General features: G+C 52.9%; 1 protein-coding gene across 5 annotated transcripts in view; it reads left to right on the top strand.

Moving 5' to 3' along the window:
* Window positions 1–24,698, top strand: part of LOC139262290 (pikachurin) — a 251,668-nt gene that overhangs the window by 183,859 nt on the left and 43,111 nt on the right. For all 5 annotated transcript variants that reach the window (XM_070877461.1, XM_070877453.1, XM_070877446.1 and 2 more), the window contains 5 exons: window positions 3,244–3,529; window positions 8,634–8,734; window positions 14,760–14,860; window positions 22,111–22,255; window positions 24,024–24,213. In XM_070877461.1, coding sequence (XP_070733562.1) covers window positions 3,244–3,529; window positions 8,634–8,734; window positions 14,760–14,860; window positions 22,111–22,255; window positions 24,024–24,213 — 823 coding nt within the window. The remainder of the gene's footprint in view (window positions 1–3,243; window positions 3,530–8,633; window positions 8,735–14,759; window positions 14,861–22,110; window positions 22,256–24,023; window positions 24,214–24,698) is intronic.

Raw genomic sequence — 24,698 nt, 5'->3', positions numbered from 1 at the left:
ACCATGCTCGTTATATCCTCAAAGAATTCCAGTAAATTAGTTAAACATGATTTCCCCTTCATGAATCCATGTTGCGTCTGCTTGATTGCACTATTCCTATCTAGATGTCCCGCTATTTCTTCCTTAATGATAGCTTCAAACATTTTCCCCACTACAGATGTTATACTAACCGGCCTATAGTTACCTGCCTTTTGTCCACCCCCTTTTTTAAACAGAGGCGTTAAATTAGCTGCTTTCCAATCCGCTGGTACCTCCCCAGAGTCCAGAGAATTTTGATAGATTATAACGAATGCATCTGCTATAACTTCCGCCATCTCTTTTAATACCCTGGGATGCATTTCATCTGGACCAGGGGACTTGTCTACCTTGAGTCCCATTAGCCTGTCCAGCACTAACTCCCGAGTGATAGTGATTGTCTCAAGGCCCTCTCTTCCCACATTCCCGTGACCAGCAATTTTTGGCATGGTTTTTGTGTCTTCCACTGTGAAGACCGAAGTAAAATAATTGTTTAAGGTCTCAGCCATTTCCACATTTCCCATTATTAAATCCCCCTTCTCATCTTCTAAGGGACCAACATTTACTTTAGTCACTCTCTTCCGTTTTATATATCGGTAAAAGCTTTTCCTATCTGTTTTTATGTTTTGCGCAAGTTTACTTTCGTAATCTATCTTTCCTTTCTTTATTGCTTTCTTAGTCATTCTTTGCTGTCGTTTAAAATTTTCCCAATCTTCTAGTTTCCCACTAACCTTGGCCACTTTATACGCATTGGTTTTTAATTTGATACTCTCCTTTATTTCCTTGGTTATCCACGGCTGGTTATCCCTTCTCTTACCGTCCTTCTTTTTCACTGGAATATATTTTTGTTGAGCACTATGAAAGAGCTCCTTAAAAGTCCTCCACTGTTCCTCAATTGTGCCACCGTTTAGTCTGTGTTTCCAGTCTACTTTAGCCAACTCTGCCCTCATCCCACTGTAGTCCCCTTTGTTTAAGCATAGTACGCTCGTTTGAGACACTACTTCCTCACCCTCAATCTGTATTACAAATTCAACCATACTGTGATCACTCATTCCGAGAGGATCTTTTACTAGGAGATCGTTACTAGTCTCATTACACAGGACCAGATCTAAGATAGCTTGCTCCCTTGTAGGTTCTGTTATATACTGTTCTTAGAAACAATCCCGTATGCATTCTATGAATTCCTCCTCCAGGCTACCCCGTGCGATTTGATTTGACCAATCGATATGTAGGTTAAAATCCCCCATGACTACTGCCATTCCTTTTTCACATGGCTCCATTATTCCCTTGATTATTGCCCACCCCACTGTGAAGTTATTATTTGGGGGCCTATAAACTACGCCCACCAGTGACTTTTTCCCCTTACTATCTTTAATCTCCACCCACAATGATTCAACATTTTGTTCATTCGAGCCAATATCGTCTCTCACAACTGCCCTGATATCATCCTTTATTAACAGAGCTACCCCATCTCCTTTCCCTTCTTGTCTATCTTTCCAAATTGTCAGATACCCCTGTATGTTTAATTCCCAGTCTTGGCCACCCTGCAACCCGGTTTCTGTAATGGCCACCAAATTATACCCATTTGTAATGATTTGTGCCATCAACTCATTTACTTTATTTCGAATGCTGCGTGCGTTTAGGTAGAGTGTTTTAATACTAGTTTTTAAACCATGATTTTTAGTCTTGACCCCTCCTGCAGCCCCTTTATATTCATACATATTGTCCCTTCCTATCACCTTGTGGTTTCCACATACCCCAGTGCTACTCTGCTCTGTTGCCTCCTGCCTATTGCATTCTTCCTTGGGGTCCTGTTCATCTGAGCTCTCACCCACTCTAACTAGCTCAGAGCCCTCTCCTGGGTTCCGAATACTCCTCGCATTGAGGCACCGAGCTTTCAGGCTTGCCTTTTTATTACACTTTGACCCTTTAGAATTTTGCTGTACAGTGGCCCTTTTTGTTTTTTGCCTTGGATTTCTCTGCCCTCCACTTTTTTACTCATCTCCTTTCTGTCTTTTGCTTCTGTCTCCATTTTGTTTCCCTCTCTCTCCCTGCATTGGTTCCCACCCCCTGCCATATTAGTTTAACTCCTCCCCAACAGCACTAGCAAACACTCCCCCTAGGACATTGGTTCTGGTCCTGCCCAGGTGCAGACCGTCTGGTTTGTACTGGTCCCACCTCCCCCAGAACCGGTTCCAATGCCCCAGGAATTTGAATCCCTCCCTGCTGCACCACTGCTCAAGCCACATATTCATCTGCGCTATCCTGCGATTCCTACTCTGACTAGCACGTGGCATTGGTAGCAATCCCGAGATTACTAATTTTGAAGTCCTACTTTTTAATTTAGCTCCTGGCTCCTTAAATTCGTCTCGGAGGACCTTATCCCGTTTTTTACCTATATCGTTGGTACCAATGTGCACCACGACAACTGGCTGTTTTCCCTCACTTTTCAGAATGTCCTGCACCCGCTCCGAGACATCCTTGACCCTTGCACCAGGGAGGCAATATACCATCCTGGAGTCTCGGCTCTGGCCGCAGAAACGCCTATCTATTCCCCTTACAATTGAATCCCCTATCACGATCGCTCTCCCACTCTTTTTCCTGCCCTCCTGTGCAGCAGAGCCAGCCACGGTGCCATGAACTTGGCTGCTGCTGCCCTCCCCTGATGAGTCATCCCCCTCAACAGTTCTCAAAGCAGTGTATCTGGCAGCTCCAGGAGCGAAATCATTGGGGCATCAATGGGTTGCCCATTTAAAACTGAGATGAGGAGAAATTTCTTCTCTCAGAGGCTTGTGGATCTATGGAATTTGCTGCCTCGGAGAACTGTGGAAGCTGGGACATTGAATAAATTTAAGACAGAAAATGACAGTTTCTTAACCGATAAGGGAATAAGGGGTTATGGGGAGTGGGCAGGGAAGTGGAGCTGAGTTCATGATCTTATTGAATGGTGGAGCAGACCCGAGGGGCCGTATGGCCTACTCCTGCTCCTATTTCTTATGTTCTTAGTTTATGTTTACAACAATTGTGATTTTAGTTGTAAATCTGCTGTTTGCCCGGTCCGGGCGAATGAAGACGGGAGTTCATGTGATGAAACCTCCAGGAATTCGCTCAATGGGAGTTGGCAACCCAGGAGGTGACTACGTCCCGCCCTGGACGAGCCGATGTCGGGGCATCTGCCCCTTCCCAACCGATCCTGTAACCTCCAGCCTTGTCCCCTTTCTGTTGTAGCTTCAATCCCCCTCCGTCCTCCAGGGAAGGAACAGAAAGTTCCATGTCGAGACTCGGCTCCAACCAGATCCTGCCACCACCCCGGGGAGAACTTCTCCTGCCCGAGTGCCCACCACTCCGACCCCCAGCACCTCTCTCCGACCCCCTGCGGCCGCTGGACACGTCCTCGATCTCCCGTGCGAAGAGGCCAACTGTCCGGTCGACAGCTTCTGTACGAGCGACTACGAGAGCGGAGGCTCCAGATGCCACTGCAACTTGGGAAAAGCCGACGCGAGATGCAGCAAAGGTGAGGGGGCATCATAGAATTTACATAGCATTACATAGAATTTACATATCATTAATATAATTTACATACGATTTACATAGCATCCCATATCATTTACATGATATAGATAGAATTTACATGTAATTTACATAACATTACATATAATTTAAATACAATCACATTTTTAGATAGAATTACATAGAATTGCACTTTTATATATCATTTACATATAATTTATATAGAATTAAATTTTTACATAGAATTACATTTTTATACAGAGAATTTATATAGAATTACATAGATTTCCATACAATTACATATAATTGCATAGTATTTATAGCACTGGTCTATGCCGGTATTTATGCTCCACACGAGCCTCCTTCCACCCCTCTCCATCTCATCTTATCAACATATCCATCTATTCCTTTCTCCCTCATGTGTTAATCTAGCTTCCCCTTAAATGTATCAATTTTCGGATGCGACGTTAAACTGAGGTGCCAGGTGTACATAACAGATCCCACGGTACTATTATGAGGAAGAACAAGGGAGTAAAGGAGGATTTAAAGGAGGAATATAAGTCTTTCTGTCTTGATTTGACCTGGGAGTGTTTGATGGGACAGTGTAGAGGGAGCTTTACTCTGTATCTAACCCGTGCTGTACCTGCCCTGGGAGTGTTTGATGGGACAGTGTAGAGGGAGCCTTACTCTGTATCTAACCCGTGCTGTACCTGCCCTGGGAGTGTTTGATGGGACAGTAAAGAGGGAGTTTTACTCTGTATCTAGCCCGTGCTGTACCTGCCCTGGGAGTGTGTGATGGGACGGTTTTTAATGAAGCTGCTTCAAGGCTGCAATGGTAGATGAAGCACTGCCGCCACCTAGTGGCGCTTCATGACAATAGACGACAAGTTCATTTCAACAAAAAAAGATACTCGTGTATTTCAGGACCACTGGACGACCCAAAGCGCAAAACAGCCTATAAGGTTCTTTTTGAAGTGTAGTCACTGTTGTAATGTAGGTAACACGGCGACCAATTAGTGCACAGCAAGCTCCCACAAACAGCAATATGATAATGAGCAAATAACCTGTTTTAGTGATGTTAATGGAGGGATAAATATTGGCCAGGATACAGGGGAGAACTCCCCTGCACTTCTTCGAAATAGTGCCATGGAATCTTTTATATCCACCTGAGAGAGCAGACGGGTACTCGATTTAACGTCTCATCTGAAAGACACCCCCTGCAACAGTATAGCATTCCCTCAGTACTGCCTTTCCAACAGTGCAGCACTCCCTCAGTACTGCCCCTCCGACAGTGCAGCACTCCCTCAGTACTGCCCCTCCGACACTGCAGCACTCCCTCAGTACTGCCCCTCCGACAGTGCAGCACTCCCTCAGTACTGCCTTTCCAACAGTGCAGCACTCCCTCAGTACTGCCCCTCCGACAGTGCAGCACTCCCTCAGTACTGCCTTTCCAACAGTGCAGCACTCCCTTAGTACTGCCCCTCCGACAGTGCAGCACTCCCTCAGTACTGCCCCTCCGACAGTGCAGCACTCCCTCAGTACTGCCCCTCCGACAGTGCAGCACTCTCTCAGTACTGCCTTTCCAACAGTGCAGCACTCCCTCAGTACTGCCCCTCCGACAGTACAGTGCTCCTTCAGTACTGCCCCTCCAACAGTGCAGCACTTCCAAGAAATGGCGGACCAATTGAACAAGTACTTTGGTTCAGTATTCACTAAGGAGGACACAAACATCCTTCCAGATATAAAAGGGGTCAGAGGGTCTAGTAAGAAGGAGGAACGGAGGGAAATCCTTATTAGTCGGGAAATTGTGTTGGGGAAATTAATGGGATTGAAGGCCGATAAATCCCCAGGGCCTGATGAACTGCATCCCAGAGTACTTAAGGAGGTGGCCTTGGAAATAGCGGATGCATTGACAGTCATTTTCCAACATTCCATTGACTCTGGATCAGTTCCTATGTAGTGGAGGGTAGCCAATGTAACCCCACTTTTAAAAAAAGGAGGGAGAGAGAAAACAGGGAATTATAGACTGGTCAGCCTGACATCGGTAGTGGGAAAAATGATGGAATCAATTATTATGGATGTCATAGCAGCGCATTTGGAAAGAGGTGACATGATAGGTCCAAATCAGCATGGATTTGTGAAAGGGAAATCATGCTTGACAAATCTTCTGGAATTTTTTGAGGATGTTTCCAGTAGAGTGGACAAGGGGCAACCAGTTGATGTGGTGTATTTGGACTTTCAGAAGGCTTTCGATAAGGTCCCACACAAGAGATTAATGTGCAAAGTTAAAACACATGGGATTGGGGGTAGTGTGCTGACATGGATTGAGAACTGGTTGGCAGACAGGAAGCAAAGAGTAGGAGTAAATGGGTACTTTTCAGAATGGCAGGCAGTGACTAGTGGGGTACCACAAGGTTCTGTGCTGGGGCCCCAGCTGTTTACATTGTACATTAATGATTTAGACGAGGGGATTAAATGTAGTGTCTCCAAATTTGCGGATGACACTAAGTTGGGTGGCAGTGTGAGATGCGAGGAGTATGCTATGAGGCTGCAGAGTGACTTGGATAGGTTAGATGAGTGGGCAAATGCATGGCAGATGAAGTATAATGTGGATAAATGTGAGATTATCCATTTTGATTGTAAAAACAGAGAGACAGACTATTATCTGAATGGTGACAGATTAGAAAAGGGGAGGTGCAACGAGACCTGGGTGTCATGGTACATCAGTCATTGAAGGTTGGCATGCAGGTACAGCAAGCGGTTAAGAAAGCAAATGGCATGTTGGCCTTCATAGCTAGGGGATTTGAGTACAGGGAAGTGTTACTACAGTTGTACAGAGCCTTGGTGAGGCCACACCTGGAGTATTGTGTACAGTTTTGGTCTCCTAACCTGAGGAAGGACATTCTTGCTATTGAGGGAGTGCAGCGAAGGTTCACCAGACTGATTCCCGGGATGGCGGGACTGACATATCAAGAAAGACTGGATCAACTGAGCTTGTATTCACTGGAGTTCAGAAGAATGAGAGGGGATCTCATAGAAACATTTAAAATTCTGACGGGTTTAGACAGGTTAGATGCGGGAAGAATGTTCCCAATGTTGGGGAAGTCCAGAACCAGGAGTCACAGTCTAAGGATAAGGGGTAAGCCATTTAGGACCGAGATGAGGAGAAACTTCTTCACCCAGAGGGTGGTGAACCTGTGGAATTCTCTACCACAGAAAGTTGTTGAGGCCAATTCACTAAATATATTCAAAAAGAAATTACATGGTCCTTACTACTAGGGGAATCAAGGGGTATGGCGAGAAAGCAGGAATTGGGTACTGAAGTTGCATGTTCAGCCATGAACTCATTGAATGGTGGTGCAGGCTCGAAGGGCCGAATGGCAAATCCTGCATCTATTTTCTATGTTTCTATGTACTGCCCCTCCAACAGTGCAGTGCTCCCTCAGTACTGCCCCTCCAACAGTGCAGCACTCCCTCAGTACTGCCCCTCCGTCAGTGCAGCACACTCTCAGTACTGCTTCTCTAACAGTGCAGCGCTTCCTCAGAACTGCCCCTCCAACAGTGCAGCATTCCCTCAGTACTGCTCCTCCGACAGTGCAGTACACCCTCAGTACTGCCCCTCCAATAGTGCAGCACTCCCTCAGTACTGCCCCTCCGACAGCGCAGCGCTCCCTAGTACTGCCCCACCGATGATGCAGCTCTCCCTCAGTACTGACCCTCCGACAGTGCAGTACACCCTCAGTACTGCCCCTCCAACAGTGCAGTGCTCCCTCAGTACTGCCCCTCCAACAGTGCAGCGCTCCCTCAGTACTGCCCCTCCAACAGTGCAGCACTCCCTCAGTACTGCCCCTCCGACAGTGCAGCACTCTCTCAGTACTGCCCCTCTGACAGTGCAGCGCTCCCTCAGTACTGCCCCTCCGACAGTGCGGCACTCCCACAGTACTGCGCCTCCGACAGTGCGGCGCTCCCTCACTACTGTACTGGGAGTGTCAGCCTGGATTGTCGTGTTCTCCTGTTCCTCCTAAGCTGCAGATGACTCCTCCCCCATGCTCCTTCTCCTCTCTTCATCTTCATTATCGCAATGAAGCCTCATCAAACCATGTCCTTGTCCACCTTCATCCAATGTCCCGGCTCCAACTGTGGACCATTCATAACAACATAAATATAGGAGCAGGAGTAGGCCATATGGCCACTCGAGCCTGCTCCGCCATTCAATACGATCATGGTTGATCCGATCATGGACTCAGGTCCACTTCCCTGCCCGCTCCCCATATCTCCTTACTCCCTTATCGGTTAAGAAACTGTCTACTTCTGTCTTAAATTTATTCAATGACCCAGCTTCCACAGCTCTCTGAAGCAGCAAGTTCCACAGATTTACAACCCTCTGAGAGAAGAAATTCCTCCTCATCTCAGTTTTAAATGGGCGGCCCCTTATTCTAAGATTATGCTCCCTAGTTCTAGTCTCCTCCATCAGTGGAAACATCCTCTCTGCATCCACCTTGTCAGGCCCCCTCATAATCTTATACGTTTCGATAAGATCTCCTCTCATTCTTCTGAATTCCAATGAGTAGAGGCCCAACCTACTCAACCTTTCCTCATAAGTCAACCCCCTCATCTCCGGGATCAACTGAGTGAACCTTCTCTGAATTGCCTCCACAGCAAGTATATCCTTTCGTAAATATGGAAACCAAAACTGCACGCAGTATTCCAGGTGTGGCCTCACCAATACCCTGTATAACTGTGGCAAGACTTCCCTGCTTTTATACTCTATCCCTTTTGCAATAAAGGTCAAGATACCATTGGCCTTCCTGATCACTTGCTGTACCTGGATACTATTCTTTTGTGTTTCATGCACAATTATTCATCTCCTCGGTCTTCCCTAACTCTCGCAATCTACCGGCTTTCAAATCACAGTCTTGGTGTCACGGAGTGACGAGGTGTTCTCTCTGACGCCCAGGGTGATGGGGTCTGGTTCCCTGCCCTCGGGCCCTTCATTATAATTAAAAATTATCACGTTTGCAAGTGAAAGAGTGTGAGGTACGATTGCTGGGCTGGGCATGGTGTTGTTGCTGTAATTGATAGAGGCTGTGTCCTTCCGGCTCCCGCAGATATCGCCATTCGATACCCAAAGTTCTACGGTTACTCCTACCTCACCTTCGAGCCTCTCAAGAATTCCTACCAGACCTTTCAGATAACCATTGAGTTCAAGGTGAGTCAAACTATGCTGAATGATGACATGCAGCATTGCAAAAACATTAAATAACAACAACTTGGATGGAAACAGCGGGGGTGAAATTGAGCTGCCTTATGGCCCCGTCAGCACTTCCAGGGGAGGGCAGGTGGGGCATCTACAAGACATTTTTTGTCCGGGGGACGGGGCACTACCGCCTCCCAAGAAATTGCCAGGGAGGTTTACGAGACGCGGCCTGGCAGCACCGCGCCTCGCGGTTAATGCACAACCAGCGCCGATCCATCCCAGATCCCCCCCGACCCCTCACCGCCCACACCCCGACCTTTCACCGCCCACAACCCGACCTCTCACCGCCCACAACCCGACCTCTCACCGCCCACACCCCGACCTCTCATCGCCCACACCCCGACCTCTCATCGCCCACACCCCGACCTCTCACCGTCCACACCCCGACCCCTCACCGCCCACACCCCGACCCTTCATCGCCCACACCCCGACCCTTCACCGCCCACACCCTGACCTCTCATCGCCCACACCCCGACCTCTCATCGCCCACACCCCGACCCCTCACCGCCCACACCCCGACCCTTCACCGCCCACACCCTGACCTCTCATCGCCCACACCCCGACCTCTCATCGCCCACACCCCGACCTCTCACCGCCCACACCCCGACCCTTCATCGCCCACACCCCGACCTCTCATCGCCCACACCCCGACCCCTCACCGCCCACACCCCGACCTCTCATCGCCCACACCCAGACCTCTCACCGCCCACACCCCGACCTCTCATCGCCCACACCCCGACCTCTCACCGCCCACACCCCGACCCCTCACCGCCCACACCCCGACCTCTCATCGCCCACACCCCGACCTCTCACCGCCCACACCCCGACCTCTCACCGCCCACACCCCGACCCTTCACCGCCCACACCCCGACCTCTCACCGCCCACACCCCGACCTCTCACCGCCCACACGCCGACCCCTCACCGCCCACACCCCGACCTCTCACCGCCCACACCCTGACCCCTCACCGCCCACACCCCGACCTCTCACTGCCCACACCCCGACCCTTCACCGCCCACACCCTGACCTCTCACCGCCCACACCCTGACCTCTCACCGCCCACACCCCGACCCTTCACCGCCCACACCCCGACCTCTCATCGCCCACATCCCGACCTCTCACCGCCCAAACCCCGACCTCTCACCGCCCACACCCCGACCCCTCACCGCCCACACCCCGACCCACTCACCGCCCACACCCCGACCTCTCACCGCCCACACCCGGACCCCTCACCCTCCACACCCCGACCCCTCACCGCCCACACCCTGACCCCTCACCGCCCACACCCCGACCTCTCACCGCCCACACCCCGACCCTTCACCGCCCACACCCCGACCCTTCACCGCCTACACCCCGACCCCTCACTGCCCACACCCTGACCCCTCACCGCCCACAACCCGACCCCTCACCTCCCACACCCCGACCCTTCACCGCCCACACCCCGACCCCTCACCTCCCACACCCGGACCCCTCACCGCACACACCCCGACCCCTCACTGCCCACACCCTGACCCCTCACCGCCCACAACCCGACCCCTCACCTCCCACACCCCGACCCTTCACCGCCCACACCCCGACCCCTCACCTCCCACACCCGGACCCCTCACCGCACACACCCCGACCCTTCACCGCCCACACCTCGACCCCTCACAGCCCACACCCCGACCCTTCACCGCCCACACCCTGACCTCTCACCGCCCACACCCTGACCTCTCACCGCCCACACTCCGACCGTTCACCGCCCACACCCCGATCCTTCACCGCCCACACCCTGACCCCTCACCGGCCACACCCTGACCTCTCACCGCCCACACCCGACCTCTCACCGTCCACACCCTGACCCTTCACCGCCCACACCCTGACCCCTCACCGTCCACACCCCGACCTCTCATCGCCCACACTCCGACCCCTCACCGCCCACACCCCGACCTCTCACCGCCCACACCCCGACCTCTCACCGCCCACACCCCGACCTCTCACCGCCCACACCCCGACCCCTCACCGCCCACACCCCGACCTCTCACCGCCCACACCCCGACCTCTCACCGCCCACACCCCGACCTCTCACCGCCCACACCCCAACCCTTCACCACCCACACCCCGATCTCTCACCGCCCACACCCCGACCCCTCACCGCCCACACCCCGACCTCTCACCGCCCACACCCCGACCTCTCACCGCCCACACCCCGACCCCTCACCGCCCACACCCCGACCCCTCACCGCCCACACCCCGACCCCTCACCGCCCACACCCCGACCTCTCACCGCCCACATTCCGACCCTTCACCGCCTACATCCCGACCTCTCACCGCCCACACCCCGACCCTTCACCGCCCACACCCTGACCCCTCACTGCCCACACCCGGACCTCTCACCGCACACACCCCGAACTCTCACCGCCCACACCCCGACCTCTCACCGCCCACACCCCGACCTCTCACCGCCCACATTCCGACCCTTCACCGCCTACACCCCGACCTCTCACCGCCCACACCCCGACCCTTCACCGCCCACACCCTGACCCCTCACTGCCCACACCCGGACCTCTCACCGCACACACCCCGAACTCTCACCGCCCACACCCCGACCTCTCACAGCCCACACCCTGACCCCTCACCGCCCACACCCCGACCCTTCACCGCCCACACCCGGACCTCTCACCGCCCACACCCCGACCTCTCACCGCCCACACCCCGACCCTTCACCGCCCACACCCTGACCCCTCACCGCCCACACCCTGACCTCTCACCGCCCACACCCGGACCTCTCACCGCCCACACCTCGACCCCTCACCACCCACACCCCAATCTCTCACCGCCCACACCCCGACCCCTCACCGCCCACACCCCGACCCCTCACCGCCCACACCCGGACCTCTCACCGCCAAAACCCCGACCGCTCATCGCCCACACTCCGACCCCTCACCGCCCACACCCCGACCTCTCACCGCCCACACCCCGACCTCTCACCGCCCACACCCCGACCCCTCACCGCCCACACCCGACCCCTCACCGCCCACACCCCGACCCCTCACCGCCCACACCCCGACCCCTCACCGCCCACAGCCCGACCTCTCACCGCCCACACCCCGACTCCTCACCGCCCACACCCCGACCCTTCACCGCCCACACCCCGACCCCTCACCGCCCACACCCCGACCCCTCAACGCCCACACCCTGACCTCTCACCGCGCACACTCCGACCCCTCACCGCCCACACCCGGACCTCTCACCGCCCACACCCCGACCTCTCACCGCCCACACCCCGACCTCTCACCGCCCACACCCTGACCCCTCACCGCCCACACCCCGACCCTTCATCGCCCACACCCTGACCTCTCACCGCCCACACCCTGACCTCTCACCGCCCACACCCGGACCTCTCACCGCCCACACCCCGACCCCTCACCGCCCACACCCGGACCCCTCACCGCCCACACCCTGACCCCTCTCCGCCCACACCCGGACCTCTCACCGCCCACACCCCGACCTGTCACCGCCCACACCCCGACCCCTCACCGCCCACACCCCGACCTCTCACCGCCCACACCCCGACCTCTCACCGCCCACACCCCGACCCCTCACCGCCCACACCCCGACCTCTCACCGCCCACACCCCGACCCCTCACCGCCCACACCCCGACCCCTCACCGCCCACACCCGGACCCCTCACTGCCCACACCCCGACCCCTCACCGCCCACACCCCGACCCTTCACCGCCCACACCCCGACCTCTCACCGCCCACACCCCGACCTCTCACCGCCCACACCTCGACCCTTCACCGCCCACACCCCGACCCCTCACCGCCCACAACCCGACCCTTCACCGCCCACACCCCGACCCCTCACCGCCCACACCACGACCCTTCACCGCCCACACCCCGACCTCTCACCGCCCACACCCCGACCCTTCACCGCCCACACCCCGACCCCTCACCGCCCACACCCCGACCCCTCACCGCCCACACCCCGACCCCTCACCGCCCACACCCCGACCCTTCACCGCCCACACCCCGACCTCTCACCGCCCACACCCCGACCTCTCACCGCCCACACCCCGACCCCTCACCGCCCACACGCTGACCTCTCACTGCCCACACCCCGACCTCTCACCGCCCACACCCCGACCCCTCACCGCCCACACGCTGACTTCTCACCGTCCACACGCTGACCTCTCACCGCCCACACCCCGACCCCTCACCGCCCACACGCTGACCCCTCACCGCCCACACCCGGATCTCTCACCGCCCACACCCCGACCTCTCACTGCCCACACCCCGACCTCTCACCGCCCACACCCCGACCCCTCACCGCTCTGCGATGACCCCTACCCCCCCCCCCCGCGATGACCCCTCACCGCCCCTGATGACCCCTCACAGCCGTGCAAGGCTGTTATCGGCAGATATCACCGCTAGCTCCGTGGGTCGGGAAGCTGGTGGACATCCGTTCTCGGGGCGGTGAATAAACGGGCGGGCGCCAGTGCCCCAGGCTGCCATCTTTTTTTGTCGGTCCGACTCTCGGGTCGGCCTGACCATGGTGACGCGAGCGTGGGCCGGGTCCACCCAATCACTCCGTCTTGGGTCCCACGCTGCCCTGATGGCCCAGTGGAGCCATCAGAGGCCGTGTAGAGTGTGCAGCAGCCCTCCCCTTTAATGGAAGGGGAGGGGCGTTGAATCGCGTCTGTGCTACACGGGGCATCCAAGTAGCGCTTGCTTCAGAGGCCCAGCATGCCCCGGGGCCCCGCCCCTACAGAAAGCGGAGCGCCGGAGATAATTCTCTGCTTCCTTTCAGGGGCAGCGTGGCCAATTCCACGCTGGGGGCGGGATCTCCGTGCTGGATGCTAAAAGTCCCGCACACAATAATTGCCAGAAGGACCAGCGATGAGGGGGCCCGGAATCCAGCCTTCCGATAAGGCTTCTGGCCACCGGAGAGTGACGGCCACGAGTCGGTGTCGAATGGCCACCCGTTCGCAAAATTGGTGTCCTTATCCGCCCCGCTCTCGCCCCGCTGCTGCCGAAGCCTAAGTGCATCATCAGAGTGCGCCCCGGCAAGGTCCTGCTCCGGAGATTCAGCTGAGAAAGTCTTCCTGCTGCCGGCCGGTGCCCCCAACAGCTTTTTCTGTCGCGCTCAGTGTTTGAGATGGCAGCAAGGCCACCATTAAAGGGGAGGGCGCATCTTATTTTTTTTTGTCGGGTACCGGCCTGACAATTTCACCCCCCAGGTTCGGCCAGGCCGCCAACAGGTAGCATGGAAGCCCCCTCCCCCTCCCCCTCCCCTGCCTTCTTGGGCCACTGGCCCGGCCGAAACCCCTCCCTGGTGGCCCAGTGGAGCGAACTCAAAGGATCGCAGAGTTCGCAGCGGCCCTCCCCTTTAACTGAAGGAGCAAGACGTGGTGACACGCTAGCGCGATGACATCACCGGCCCGGCGCGATGACGTCACCGGCCCGGCGCGATGACCGACAGTCGCGAAGGCTCGGTTCCCGCCCCCCCCCTTATGACCGACATCCACCCCGCTCGAGAGAAAACGACAAAGAGCTGAATTTCGCAGAATGGGCCAAAACACTAGAAAGACAGTCGGTGTGACCCGTGTCCAACGGGGGGTGAATTTCGGCCCCGAGAGGAGCAGAATTGTTTTTACGCAGCGAGTTGTTGTGATCTGGAATGCGCTGCCTGAAAGGGCGGTGGGAGCAGATTCAGTAGCATCTTTCAAACGGGAATTGGACAGACACTTGAAGAGGACAAATCTGCAGGGCTGTGGGGAAAGAGCAGGGGGAGTGGGACTAACTGGATGGCTCTTTCATGGAGCCAGCACAGAAACGATGGGCCGAATGGCCTCCTGCGCTGTGTGATGTGCTGATGGCGAATGGGTTTAGCGCCACCATGTCCCGCCTCCTGTACAAGGAGTGGGGCTCGTGCCGATCGGTCTGTCGCGTTTCCCCTCCCCGACACTCACGGACCATCTCCCATTCCTCTCGCAGGCCGATGTGGAGGACGGATTGCTGCTTTACTGTGGAGAGCGCGAGAACGGCCGCGGAGACTTCCTGTCCCTCGCAATCATTCGCCGACGCCTCCAGTTCAGGTCAGGGTCAGGCTTTCTCTTCTTAAACACAAAGTTCATACACACATAAGAACATAAGAATTAGGAGCAGGAGTAGGCCATACGGCCCCTCAAGCCTGCTCCGCCATTTAATAAGATCATGGCTGATCTGATCATGGACTCAGGTCCACTTCCCTGCCCGCTCCCCATAACCCCTTATTCCCTTATCGGTTAAGAAGCTGTCTATCTATGTCTTAAATTTATTCAATGTCCCGGCTTCCACAGCTCTCTGGGGCAGCGAATTCCACAGATTTACAACCCTCTGAGAGAAGAAATTTCTCCTCATCTCAGTTTTAAATGGGCAGCCCCTTATTCTAAGATTATGCCCTCTAGTTCTAGTCTCCCCCATCAGTGGAAACATCCTCTCTGCATCCACCTTGTCAAGCCCCCTCATAATCTTATACGTTGCAATAAGATCACCTCTCATTCTTCTGAATTCCAATGAGTAGAGGCCCAACCTCCTCAACCTTTCCTCATAAGTCAACCCCCTCATCCCCGGAATCAACCTGGTGAACCTTCTCTGAACTGCCTCCAAAGCAAGTATATCCTTTCGTAAATATGGAAACGAAAACTGCACGCAGTATTCCAGGTGTGTCCTCACCAATACCCTGTATATCTGTAGCAGGATTTTCCTGCTTTTATACTCCATCCCCTTTGCAATAAAGGTCAAGATTCCATTGGCCTTCTTGATCACTTGCTGTACCTGCATACTATCCTTTTGTGTTTCATGCCCAAGTACCCCCAGGTCCCGCTGTACTGCGGCACTTTGCAATCTTTCTCCATTTAAATAATAACTTGCTCTTTGATTTTTTCTGCCAAAGTGCATGACCTCACACTTCCCAACATTATACTCCATCTGCCAAATTTTTGCCCACTCACACATGCCCCCGGTATTTACACACATCCCACTTGCACATCCTCAGGATATTCCAAAGCACCTCTCTGACGACCATTTAACTCCGGGGCCAGTCTGTAGATTCACGATAAACGGGTGGGGGATCGGTCCAATCCGCGCGCTGGTGCAGGGCGCAATGTTGGCCAATGCACGGGGAAATGGAACGCCCAGCTCCTTCCCCCAGGATCGGTGGGCTTTAACACCCACCTCCCGCGGGCAAACTGTGGGCACCGGAATCCCCGACACTGCAGCACTCCCTCACAACTCCCTCACAACTCCCTCTTTGAACTGCTTGCGGATCCGTGTGAGGCCTCATGGGGATTGGGCAGGTCAAAGATCAGCCATGATCTTATTGAATGGTGGAGCAGGCTTGAGGGGCCGAATGGCCTACTCCTGTTCCTATTTCTTCTGTTCTTATGTTCGTGCTGTGACACAATTCAGTGCTTTTGGGAAAAAAAGTTGGAAAAAACAAACAAAATAAGTAACGCGCCCTGTGGGCAGCGGGAATCACGAGTTCAGAAGAATGAGAGGTGATCTTATTGAAACATATCAGATAATGAGGGGGCTCAACAAGGTGGATGCAGAGAGGATGTTTCCACTCATAGGGGAAACTAAAACCCGGGGACATAATCTCAGAATAAGGGGCCACCCATTTAAAACTGAGATGAGGAGGAATTTCTTCTCTCAGAGGGTTGTAAATCTGTGGAATTCTCTGCCCCAGAGAGCTGTGGAGGCTGGGCCATTGAATATATTTAAGATGGAGATCGACAGATTTTTGACTGATAAGGGTTATGGGGAGCGGGCAGGGAAGTGGAGCTGAGTCCATGATCAGATCAGCCATGATCTTAGTAAATGTCGGAGCAGGCTCGAGGGGCCGAATGGCCTACTCCTGCTCCTATTTCATATGCTTTTATGAATGCTGCCATTCTTCTCCCCTCCCCCACTGTCCGACATTATAACAGTGACTACACAGGACTGATGGAATGCTGCACTGTCGGTGGTGCCGTCTTTCGGGTGAGGCTTGAAACCAATTCTGCTCTCTCTGGCGGATGTAAAAGTTCCCACGGCCACTATTTAGAAGGAGAGCAGGGGAGTTACTCTGGTGTCCTGGCCAATATTTATCCCTCAATCAACATAAGAACATAAGAAATAGGAGCAGGAGTAGGCCATTTAGCCCCTTGAGCCTGCTCTGCATTTAATAAGATCATGGCTGATCTGATCATGGACTCAGCTCCACTTCCCTGCCCGCTCCCCATAACCCTTGACTCCCAAATCGTTCACAAATCTGTCTATCTCCGCCTTAAATAGGTTCAATGACCCAGCCTCCACAGCTCTCTGGGGTAGAAAATTCCACAGATTTTACAACCCACTGAGAGAAGAAATTCCTCCTCATCTCAGTTTTAAATGGGCAATAAATAGATTATAAATAGTTTAGGCCCCAGCATTGATCCCTTTGGCACCCCACTCGTTAGAGTTTGCCAACCTGAAAATGGCCCATTTATCCCGACTCTCTGTTGTCTGTTAGTTAGTCAATCCTCTATCCATGCTAATATATTACCCTCAACCACATGAGCTTTTATCTTGTGCAGTAACCTTTTATGTGGCACCTTATCGAATGCCTTCTGGAAATCCAAATACACCACATCCACTGGTTTCCCCTTATCCACCCTGTTCATTACATCCTGGAAGAACTCCAGCAAGTTTGTGAAATATGATTTCCCTTTCATAAAACCATGCTGACTCTGCTTGATTGTATTTTGATTTTCTAAATGACCTGCTACTACTTCCTTAATAATGGACCCCAACATTTTCCCAACGACAGATGTTAGGCTAACTGGTCTATAGTTTCCTGCTTTTTGTCTCCCTCCCTTTTTAAATAGGGGCATTACATTTGTGGTTTTCCAATCTGCTGGGAACTCCCCAGAATCCAGGGAATGTTGGTAGATTACAACCAATGCATCCACCATCTCTGCAGCCACTTCTTTTAAGACCCAAGGATGCAGGCCATCGGGTCCAGGGGACTTGTCCACCTTTAGTCCCATTATTTCATCGAGTACTTTTTCTCTAGTGATAGTGATTGTTTTAAGTTCCCCCCTCCCTATAGCCCCTTGATTATCTATTATTATTGGGATAGTTTTTGTATCACAAATTGAAGACTGATACAAAATATTTGTTCAAAGGTTCTGCCATTCCCCTGATCCCCATTATTAATTCCCCAGTCTCATCCTCTAAGGGTCCAACAGTTACTTTAGCCACCCTCTTCCTTTTTATATACTTGTAGAAGCTCTTACTGTCTGTTGTTATATTTCTTGCTAGTTTACTCTCATAATCCAGCTTCTCTTATTCTCTATTTTTTTTTTAGTCGTCCTTCGCTGGTTTCTAAAAATTTACCAATCCTCACGCCTGCCACTAATCTTCACAACATTGTATGTCATGTTTTCAATTTGATACCATCCTTTACTTCATTAGTTAGCCACGGATGGGTCATCCTCCTCTTAGAGTCTTTCTTTCTCACTGGAATATATATTTGCTGAGAGTTATGAAATATCTCCTTAAATGTCTGCCACTGTTTATCTACCGTCTTACCCTTTAATCTATTTTCCCAGTCCACTTCAGTCCTCATACCTTTGTAATTGCCTTTAGTTAAGTTCAGGACACTAGGTTCAGACCCAAGTTTCTCACCCTCAAACTGAATTTGAAATTCTAACATGCTATGATCACTCTTCCCTAGAGGATCCTTTACTATGAGAACATTAATTAGTCTGATCTCTTTACACATTACCAGATCTAAAATAGCCTGCTCCCTTGTTGGTTCCACAATGTAATGTTCCAAGAAACCATCCTGAATACACTCACTAAACTCGACCCCAGGGCTACCAATTTGATTTGTCCAATCTATATGAAGATTAAAATTGCCCATAGAAACATAGACATAGAAAATAGGTGCAGGAGTAGGCCATTTGGCATTCTAGCCTGCACCACCATTCAATGAGTTCATGGCTGAACATGCAACTTCAGTACCCCATTCCTGCTTTCTCGCCATACCCCTTGATCCCCCTAGTAGTAAGGACTTCATCTAACTCCTTTTTGAATATATTTAGTGAATTGGCCTCAACAGCTTTCTGTGGTAGAGAATTCCACAGGTTCACCACTCTCTGGGTGAAGAGGTTTCTCCTCATCTCGGTCCTAAATGGCTTACCCCTTATCCTTAGACTGTGACCCCTGGTTCTGGACTTCCCCAACATTGGGAACATTCCTCCTGCATCTAACCTGTCTAAACTCATCAGAATTTTAAACGTTTCTATGAGGTCCCCTCTCATTCTTCTGAACCCCAGTGAATACAAGCTCAATTGATCCAGTCTTTCTTGATAGGTCAGTCCCGCCATCCCGGGAATCAGTCTGGTGAACCTTCGCTGCACTCCCTCAATAGCAAGAATGTCCTTCCTCAGGTTAGGAGACCAAAACTGTACACAATACTCCAGGTGTGGCCTCACCAAGGACCTGTACAACTGTAGCAACACCTCCCTGCCCCTGTACTCAAATCCCCTCGCTATGAAGGCCAACCTGCCATTTGCTTTCTTAACCTTCAATGACTGATGTACCATGACACCCAGGTCTCGTTGCACCTCCCCTTTTCCTAATCTGTCACCATTCAGATAATAGTCTGTCTCTCTGTTTTTACCACCAAAGTGGATAACCTCACATTATACTTCATCTGCCATGCATTTGCCCACTCACCTAACCTATCCAAGTCGCTCTGCAACCTCATAGCATCCTCCTCGCAGCTCACACTGCCACCCAACTTAGTGTCATCCGCAAATTTGGAGATACTACATTTAATCCCCTCGTCTAAATCATTAATGTACAGTGTAAACAGCTGGGGCCCCAGCACAGAACCTTGCGGTATCCCACTAGTCACTGCCTGCCATTCTGAAAAGTACCCATTTACTCCTAATCTTTGCTTCCTGTCTGACAACCAGTTCTCAATCCATGTCAGCACACTACCCCCAATCCCATGTGCTTTAACTTTGCACATTAATCTCTTGTGTGGGACTTTGTCGAAAGCCTTCTGAAAGTCTAAATATACCACATCAACTGGTTCTACCTTGTCCACTCTACTGGAAACATCCTCAAAAAATTCCAGAAGATTTGTCAAGCATGATTTCCCTTTCACAAATCCATGCTGACTTGGACCTATCATGTCACCTCTTTCCAAATGCGCTGCTATGACATCCTTAATAATTGATTCCATCACTTTACCCGCCACCGATGTCAAGCTGACCGGTCTATAATTCCCTGTTTTCTCTCTCCCTCCTTTTTTAAAAAGTGGGGTTACATTAGCTACCCTCCAATCGATAGGAACTGATCCAGAGTCAATGGAATGTTGGAAAATGACTGTCAATGCATCCGCTATTTCCAAGGCCACCTCATTAAGTACTCTGGGATGCAGTCCATCAGGCCCTGGGGATTTATCGGCCTTCAATCCCATCAATTTCTCCAACACAATTTCCCGACTAATAAGGATTTCCCTCAGTTCCTCCTCCTTACTAGACCCTCTGACCCCTTTTATATCCGGAAGGTTGTTTGTGTCCTCCTTAGTGAATACCGAACCAAAGTACTTGTTCAATTGGTCCGCCATTTCTTTGTTCCCCATTATGACTTCCCCTGATTCTCACTGCAGGGGACCTACGTTTGTCTTTACTAACCTTTTTCTCTTTATATATCTATAGAAACCTTTGCAATCTGTCTTAATGTTCCCTGCAAGCTTCTTCTCGTACTCCATTTTCCCTGCCCTAATCAAACCCTTTGTCCTCCTCTGCTGAGTTCGAAATTTCTCCCAGTCCCCGGGTTCGCTGCTATTTCTGGCCAATTTGTATGCCACTTCCTTGGCTTTAATACTATCCCTGATTTCCCTTGATAGCCACGGTTGAGCCACCTTCCCTTTTTTATTTTTACGCCAGACAGGAATGTACAATTGTTGTAGTTCATCCATGCGGTCTCTAAATGTCTGCCGTTGCCCATCCACAGTCAACCCCTTAAGTATCATTTGCCAATCTATCCTAGCCAATTCACGCCTCATACCTTCAACGTTAGCCTTTTTTAAGTTCAGGACCATGGTCTCTGAATTAACTGTTTCATTCTCCATCCTAATGCAGAATTCCACCATATTATGGTCACTCTTCCCCAAGGGGCCTCGCACAACGAGATTGCTAATTAATCCTCCCTCATTACACAACACCCAGTCTAAGATGGCCTCCCCCCTAGTTGGTTCCTCGACATATTGGTCGAGAAAACCATCCCTTATGCATTCCAGGAAATTCTCCTCCACCGTATTGCTTCCCGTTTGGTTAGCCCAATCTATGTGCATATTAAAGTCACCCATTATAACTGCTGCACCTTTATTGCATGCACCCCTAATTTCCTGTTTGATGCCCTCCCGAACATCACTACTACTGTTTGGAGGTCTGTACACAACTCCCACTAACGTTTTTTGCCCTTTGGTGTTCTGCAGCTCTACCCATATAGATTCCACATCATGTTTACTGCCATACCATTCTTATAAGCCTCAATTATTTCTAGATTTATATTCTGTCTTACAGTGTAGCTACTGTTTGGGGGCCTATAGATCACTCCCATCAGTGACTTCTTTCGCTTGTTATTTCTTATCTCCACCCAAACCCATTCTACATTTGATCTCCTGAGCCAATGTCATTTCTCACTACTGCACTGATCTCATCCTTTAGTAACAGAGCTACCCCACTTCCTTTTCCTTTCTGCCTATCCTTCCGAAATGTCAAATACCCCTGAATATTCAGTTCCCAGCTTTGGTCGCTTTGCTACCACGTCTCTGTAATCGCCATCAGATCATACCCATTTATTTCTATTTGTGCCGTCAACTCTTCTATCTTGTTACGAATGTTGCGTGCATTCAGATAAAGAGCTATTAATTTTGTCTTTTTACCATTTTTCCTTACTCTGACCCCACTTTCTGATACACTCTTATGTTTATACATTCTGTCCCTTCCTGTCACCCTCTGGTTATCATTTCCCCTCATCTGAACCCTGCCCCCCACTATTTAGTTTGAAGCCCTCTCTACAGCCCTAGTTATTCGATTTTCAAGGACACTGGTCCCAGCCTGGTTAAAGTGAAGATGGTCAGAAAAAGATGATCTGGTCATTATCAGATTGCCATTTGTGGGAGCTTGCTGTGCGCAAATTGGCTGCCGCGTTTCCCACATTACAACAGTGACTACACTCCAAAAGTACTTAAGTGCTTTGGGACATCCTGAGGTGAAAGGCGCTATAGAAATGTACGTTGATTGGTCTCTCTCGGCAGGTTTAACTGTGGCACTGGGGCTGCGGTTCTGGTCACTGAGAGCAGGATCCAGGCAGGGAAGTGGCACTCGGTCTCCGTCTACAGGAATGGCAGCAGCGGCTGGCTCCGGCTCGACAACAACACCCCCGTCTCCGGGAAATCCAAGGTAACCCCCCGGGGGGGGGAGGGCTGGTGGGGGGGGGGAGGGGAGAGGGAGGGGGCAACAACACCCCCGTCTCCGGGAAATCCAAGGTAACCCCAGCGGGGGGGGGGGGGAGGGCTGGTGGAGGGGGGAGGGGGCAACAACACCCCTGCCTCCGGGAAATCCAAGGTAACCCCCCGGGGGGAGGGCTGGTGGGGGGGGTGAGGGAGAGGGAGGGGGCAACAACACCCCTGTCTCCGGGAAATCCAAGGTAACCCCCGGGGGGGGGGAGGGCTGGTGGGGGGGGGGAGGGGAGAGGGAGGGGGCAACAACACCCCCGTCTCCGGGAAATCCAAGGTAACCCCCCAGGGGGGGGGGGGGGAGGGCTGGTGGGGGGGGAGGGGGCAACAACACCCCCGTCTCCGGGAAATCCAAGGTAACCCCAGCGGGGCGCAGGAGGGGGCGGAGGGAGAAGAGAGGGGGAGAGGAGGGGGAGAGGGAAGGGAGGAAAGAGAGGGGGAGAGAAGAACGAGGGAGAGGGGGAGGAGAGAGAGGGGGAGGGAGGAGGAAGGGGGAGAGAGGAGGGGTAGAGGAGGAGGAGGTGGGAGGGGAGAGGCAGAGAGGGTAGAGAGGGGGCGAGAAGAGAGGTGGGGGAGAAGTGGATGAGGGGAGAGAGGGGAAATGATGGATTGAGAGGGGAGGGGAAGAGTGGGAGGGGAGGTAAGGGAAAAAGGGTAAGAGTGGGGAGCGGGAGCATGGGGTGAGGGAAGAGATTGCCTGTTGCACAATAGTGAGCGGGGAGGGGGAAAAGATTGCCTGTTGCACAGTAGTGAGCGGGGAGGAGGAAGAGAATATCTGTTGCACAGTAGTGAGTGGGGAAGGGGATTGGGGAAGAGATTGCCTGTTGCACAGTAGTGAGCAGGAGGGGGATGGGGGAAGAGATTGCCTGTTGCACAGTAGTGAGTGGGGAAGGGGATTGGGGAAGAGATTGCCTGTTGCACAGTAGTGAGGGGGGAGGGGGAAGAGCTTGCCTGTTGCACAGCAGTGAGCAGGAGGGGGATGGGGGAGGAGATTGCCTGTTGCACAGTAGTGAGTGGGGAAGGGGATTGGGGAAGAGATTGTCTGTTGCACGTTAGTGAGTGGGAAGAAGGATGGGGGAAGAAATTGCCTGTTGCACGGTAGTGAGCAGGAGGGGGATGGGGGAAGAGATTGCCTGTTGCACAGTAGTGAGCGGGGAGGGGGAAGAGATTGCCTGTTGCACAGCAGTGAGCAGGAGAGGGATGGGGGAAGAGATTGCCTGTTGCACGGTAGTGAGGAGGACGGGGGAAGAGATTGCCTGTTGCACGGTAGTGAGCAGGGAAGGGGATGGGGGAAGATATTGCCTGTTGCACAGTAGTGAGTGGGGAAGGGGATGGGGGAAGAAATTGCCTGTTGCACAGTAGTGAGTGGGGAGGGGGGAGAGATTGCCTGTTGCACGGTCGTGAGTGGGGAAGGGGATGGGGGAAGAGATTGCCTGTTGCACGGTAGTGAGTGGGGAGGGGGGAAGAGATTGCCTGTTGCACGGTAGTGAGTGGGGAGGGGGGGAAGAGATTGCCTGTTGCACGGTAGTGAGTGGGGAAGGGGATGGGGGAAGAGATTGCCTGTTGCACGGTAGTGAGTGGGGAGGGGGGAAGAGATTGCCTGTTGCACGGTAGTGAGTGGGGAGGGGGGGAAGAGATTGCCTGTTGCACAGTAGTTGGGTGGGCTGGGGGTGTTTGACTCTCCATTGACCAGACTTTCTGTCCTCCCACAGGGTCACTACACCAAGATCACCTTCCGCTCCCCCCTGTACCTTGGCGGTGCCCCCAGTGCCTACTGGCTGGCCAAGGTCGCGGGGACCAACCGGGGTTTCCGGGGCTGCGTGCAGTCGCTGCTCATCAACGGCAGGCGGGTCAACATGAGGCCCTGGCCCCTGGGCCGGGCGGTCAGTGGGGCCGACATAGGTAGGTGCTTCGAGCCGCGATGATTGGGAGGTGGACGGGGGGCAGGGGTCCCGTCATCTCTCCAGCTCGGTCTCCATCAAGCCGGGTTAACCAGTCCTGCGTCCCACCCCTACACCAAAGTCAGGGGCAGCAGCTGCATGGGGACAGCATCACCTCCAGGTCCCACAGCATCCCGACCGAGGAACATAGGAACAGGAGGATCCCATTCAGCCCCTCGGGTCTGCTCCCTCGGTTAATCAGAACACAGCCGATCTGCAGCTCAACTCCATTCCCCCACCTTGGTTCCATAGCCCCCTATACCCTCACTGAACGAAAATCGAACCCATCTCAGTTTTGACTCAGTTTTGAATTGACCCTCTGTAATGTATGCACCGTGAGTATGCTCACAGGTTTGAGCAGCTTGTTGCCTGCTCTGGGCCTGGCCAAGGGGGCCATTAATCGGTCCAGGCAGCGGGCAGTCGAGGCAGCCCGACTGCCTGCCTCTC

Source organism: Pristiophorus japonicus, chromosome 1 (assembly GCF_044704955.1).
Source record: "Pristiophorus japonicus isolate sPriJap1 chromosome 1, sPriJap1.hap1, whole genome shotgun sequence".
Classification (NCBI taxonomy): Eukaryota; Metazoa; Chordata; class Chondrichthyes; family Pristiophoridae; genus Pristiophorus; species Pristiophorus japonicus.
The sequence above is the reverse complement of the archived record's forward strand: the minus strand, read 5'-3'. Positions and strand labels throughout refer to the sequence as shown.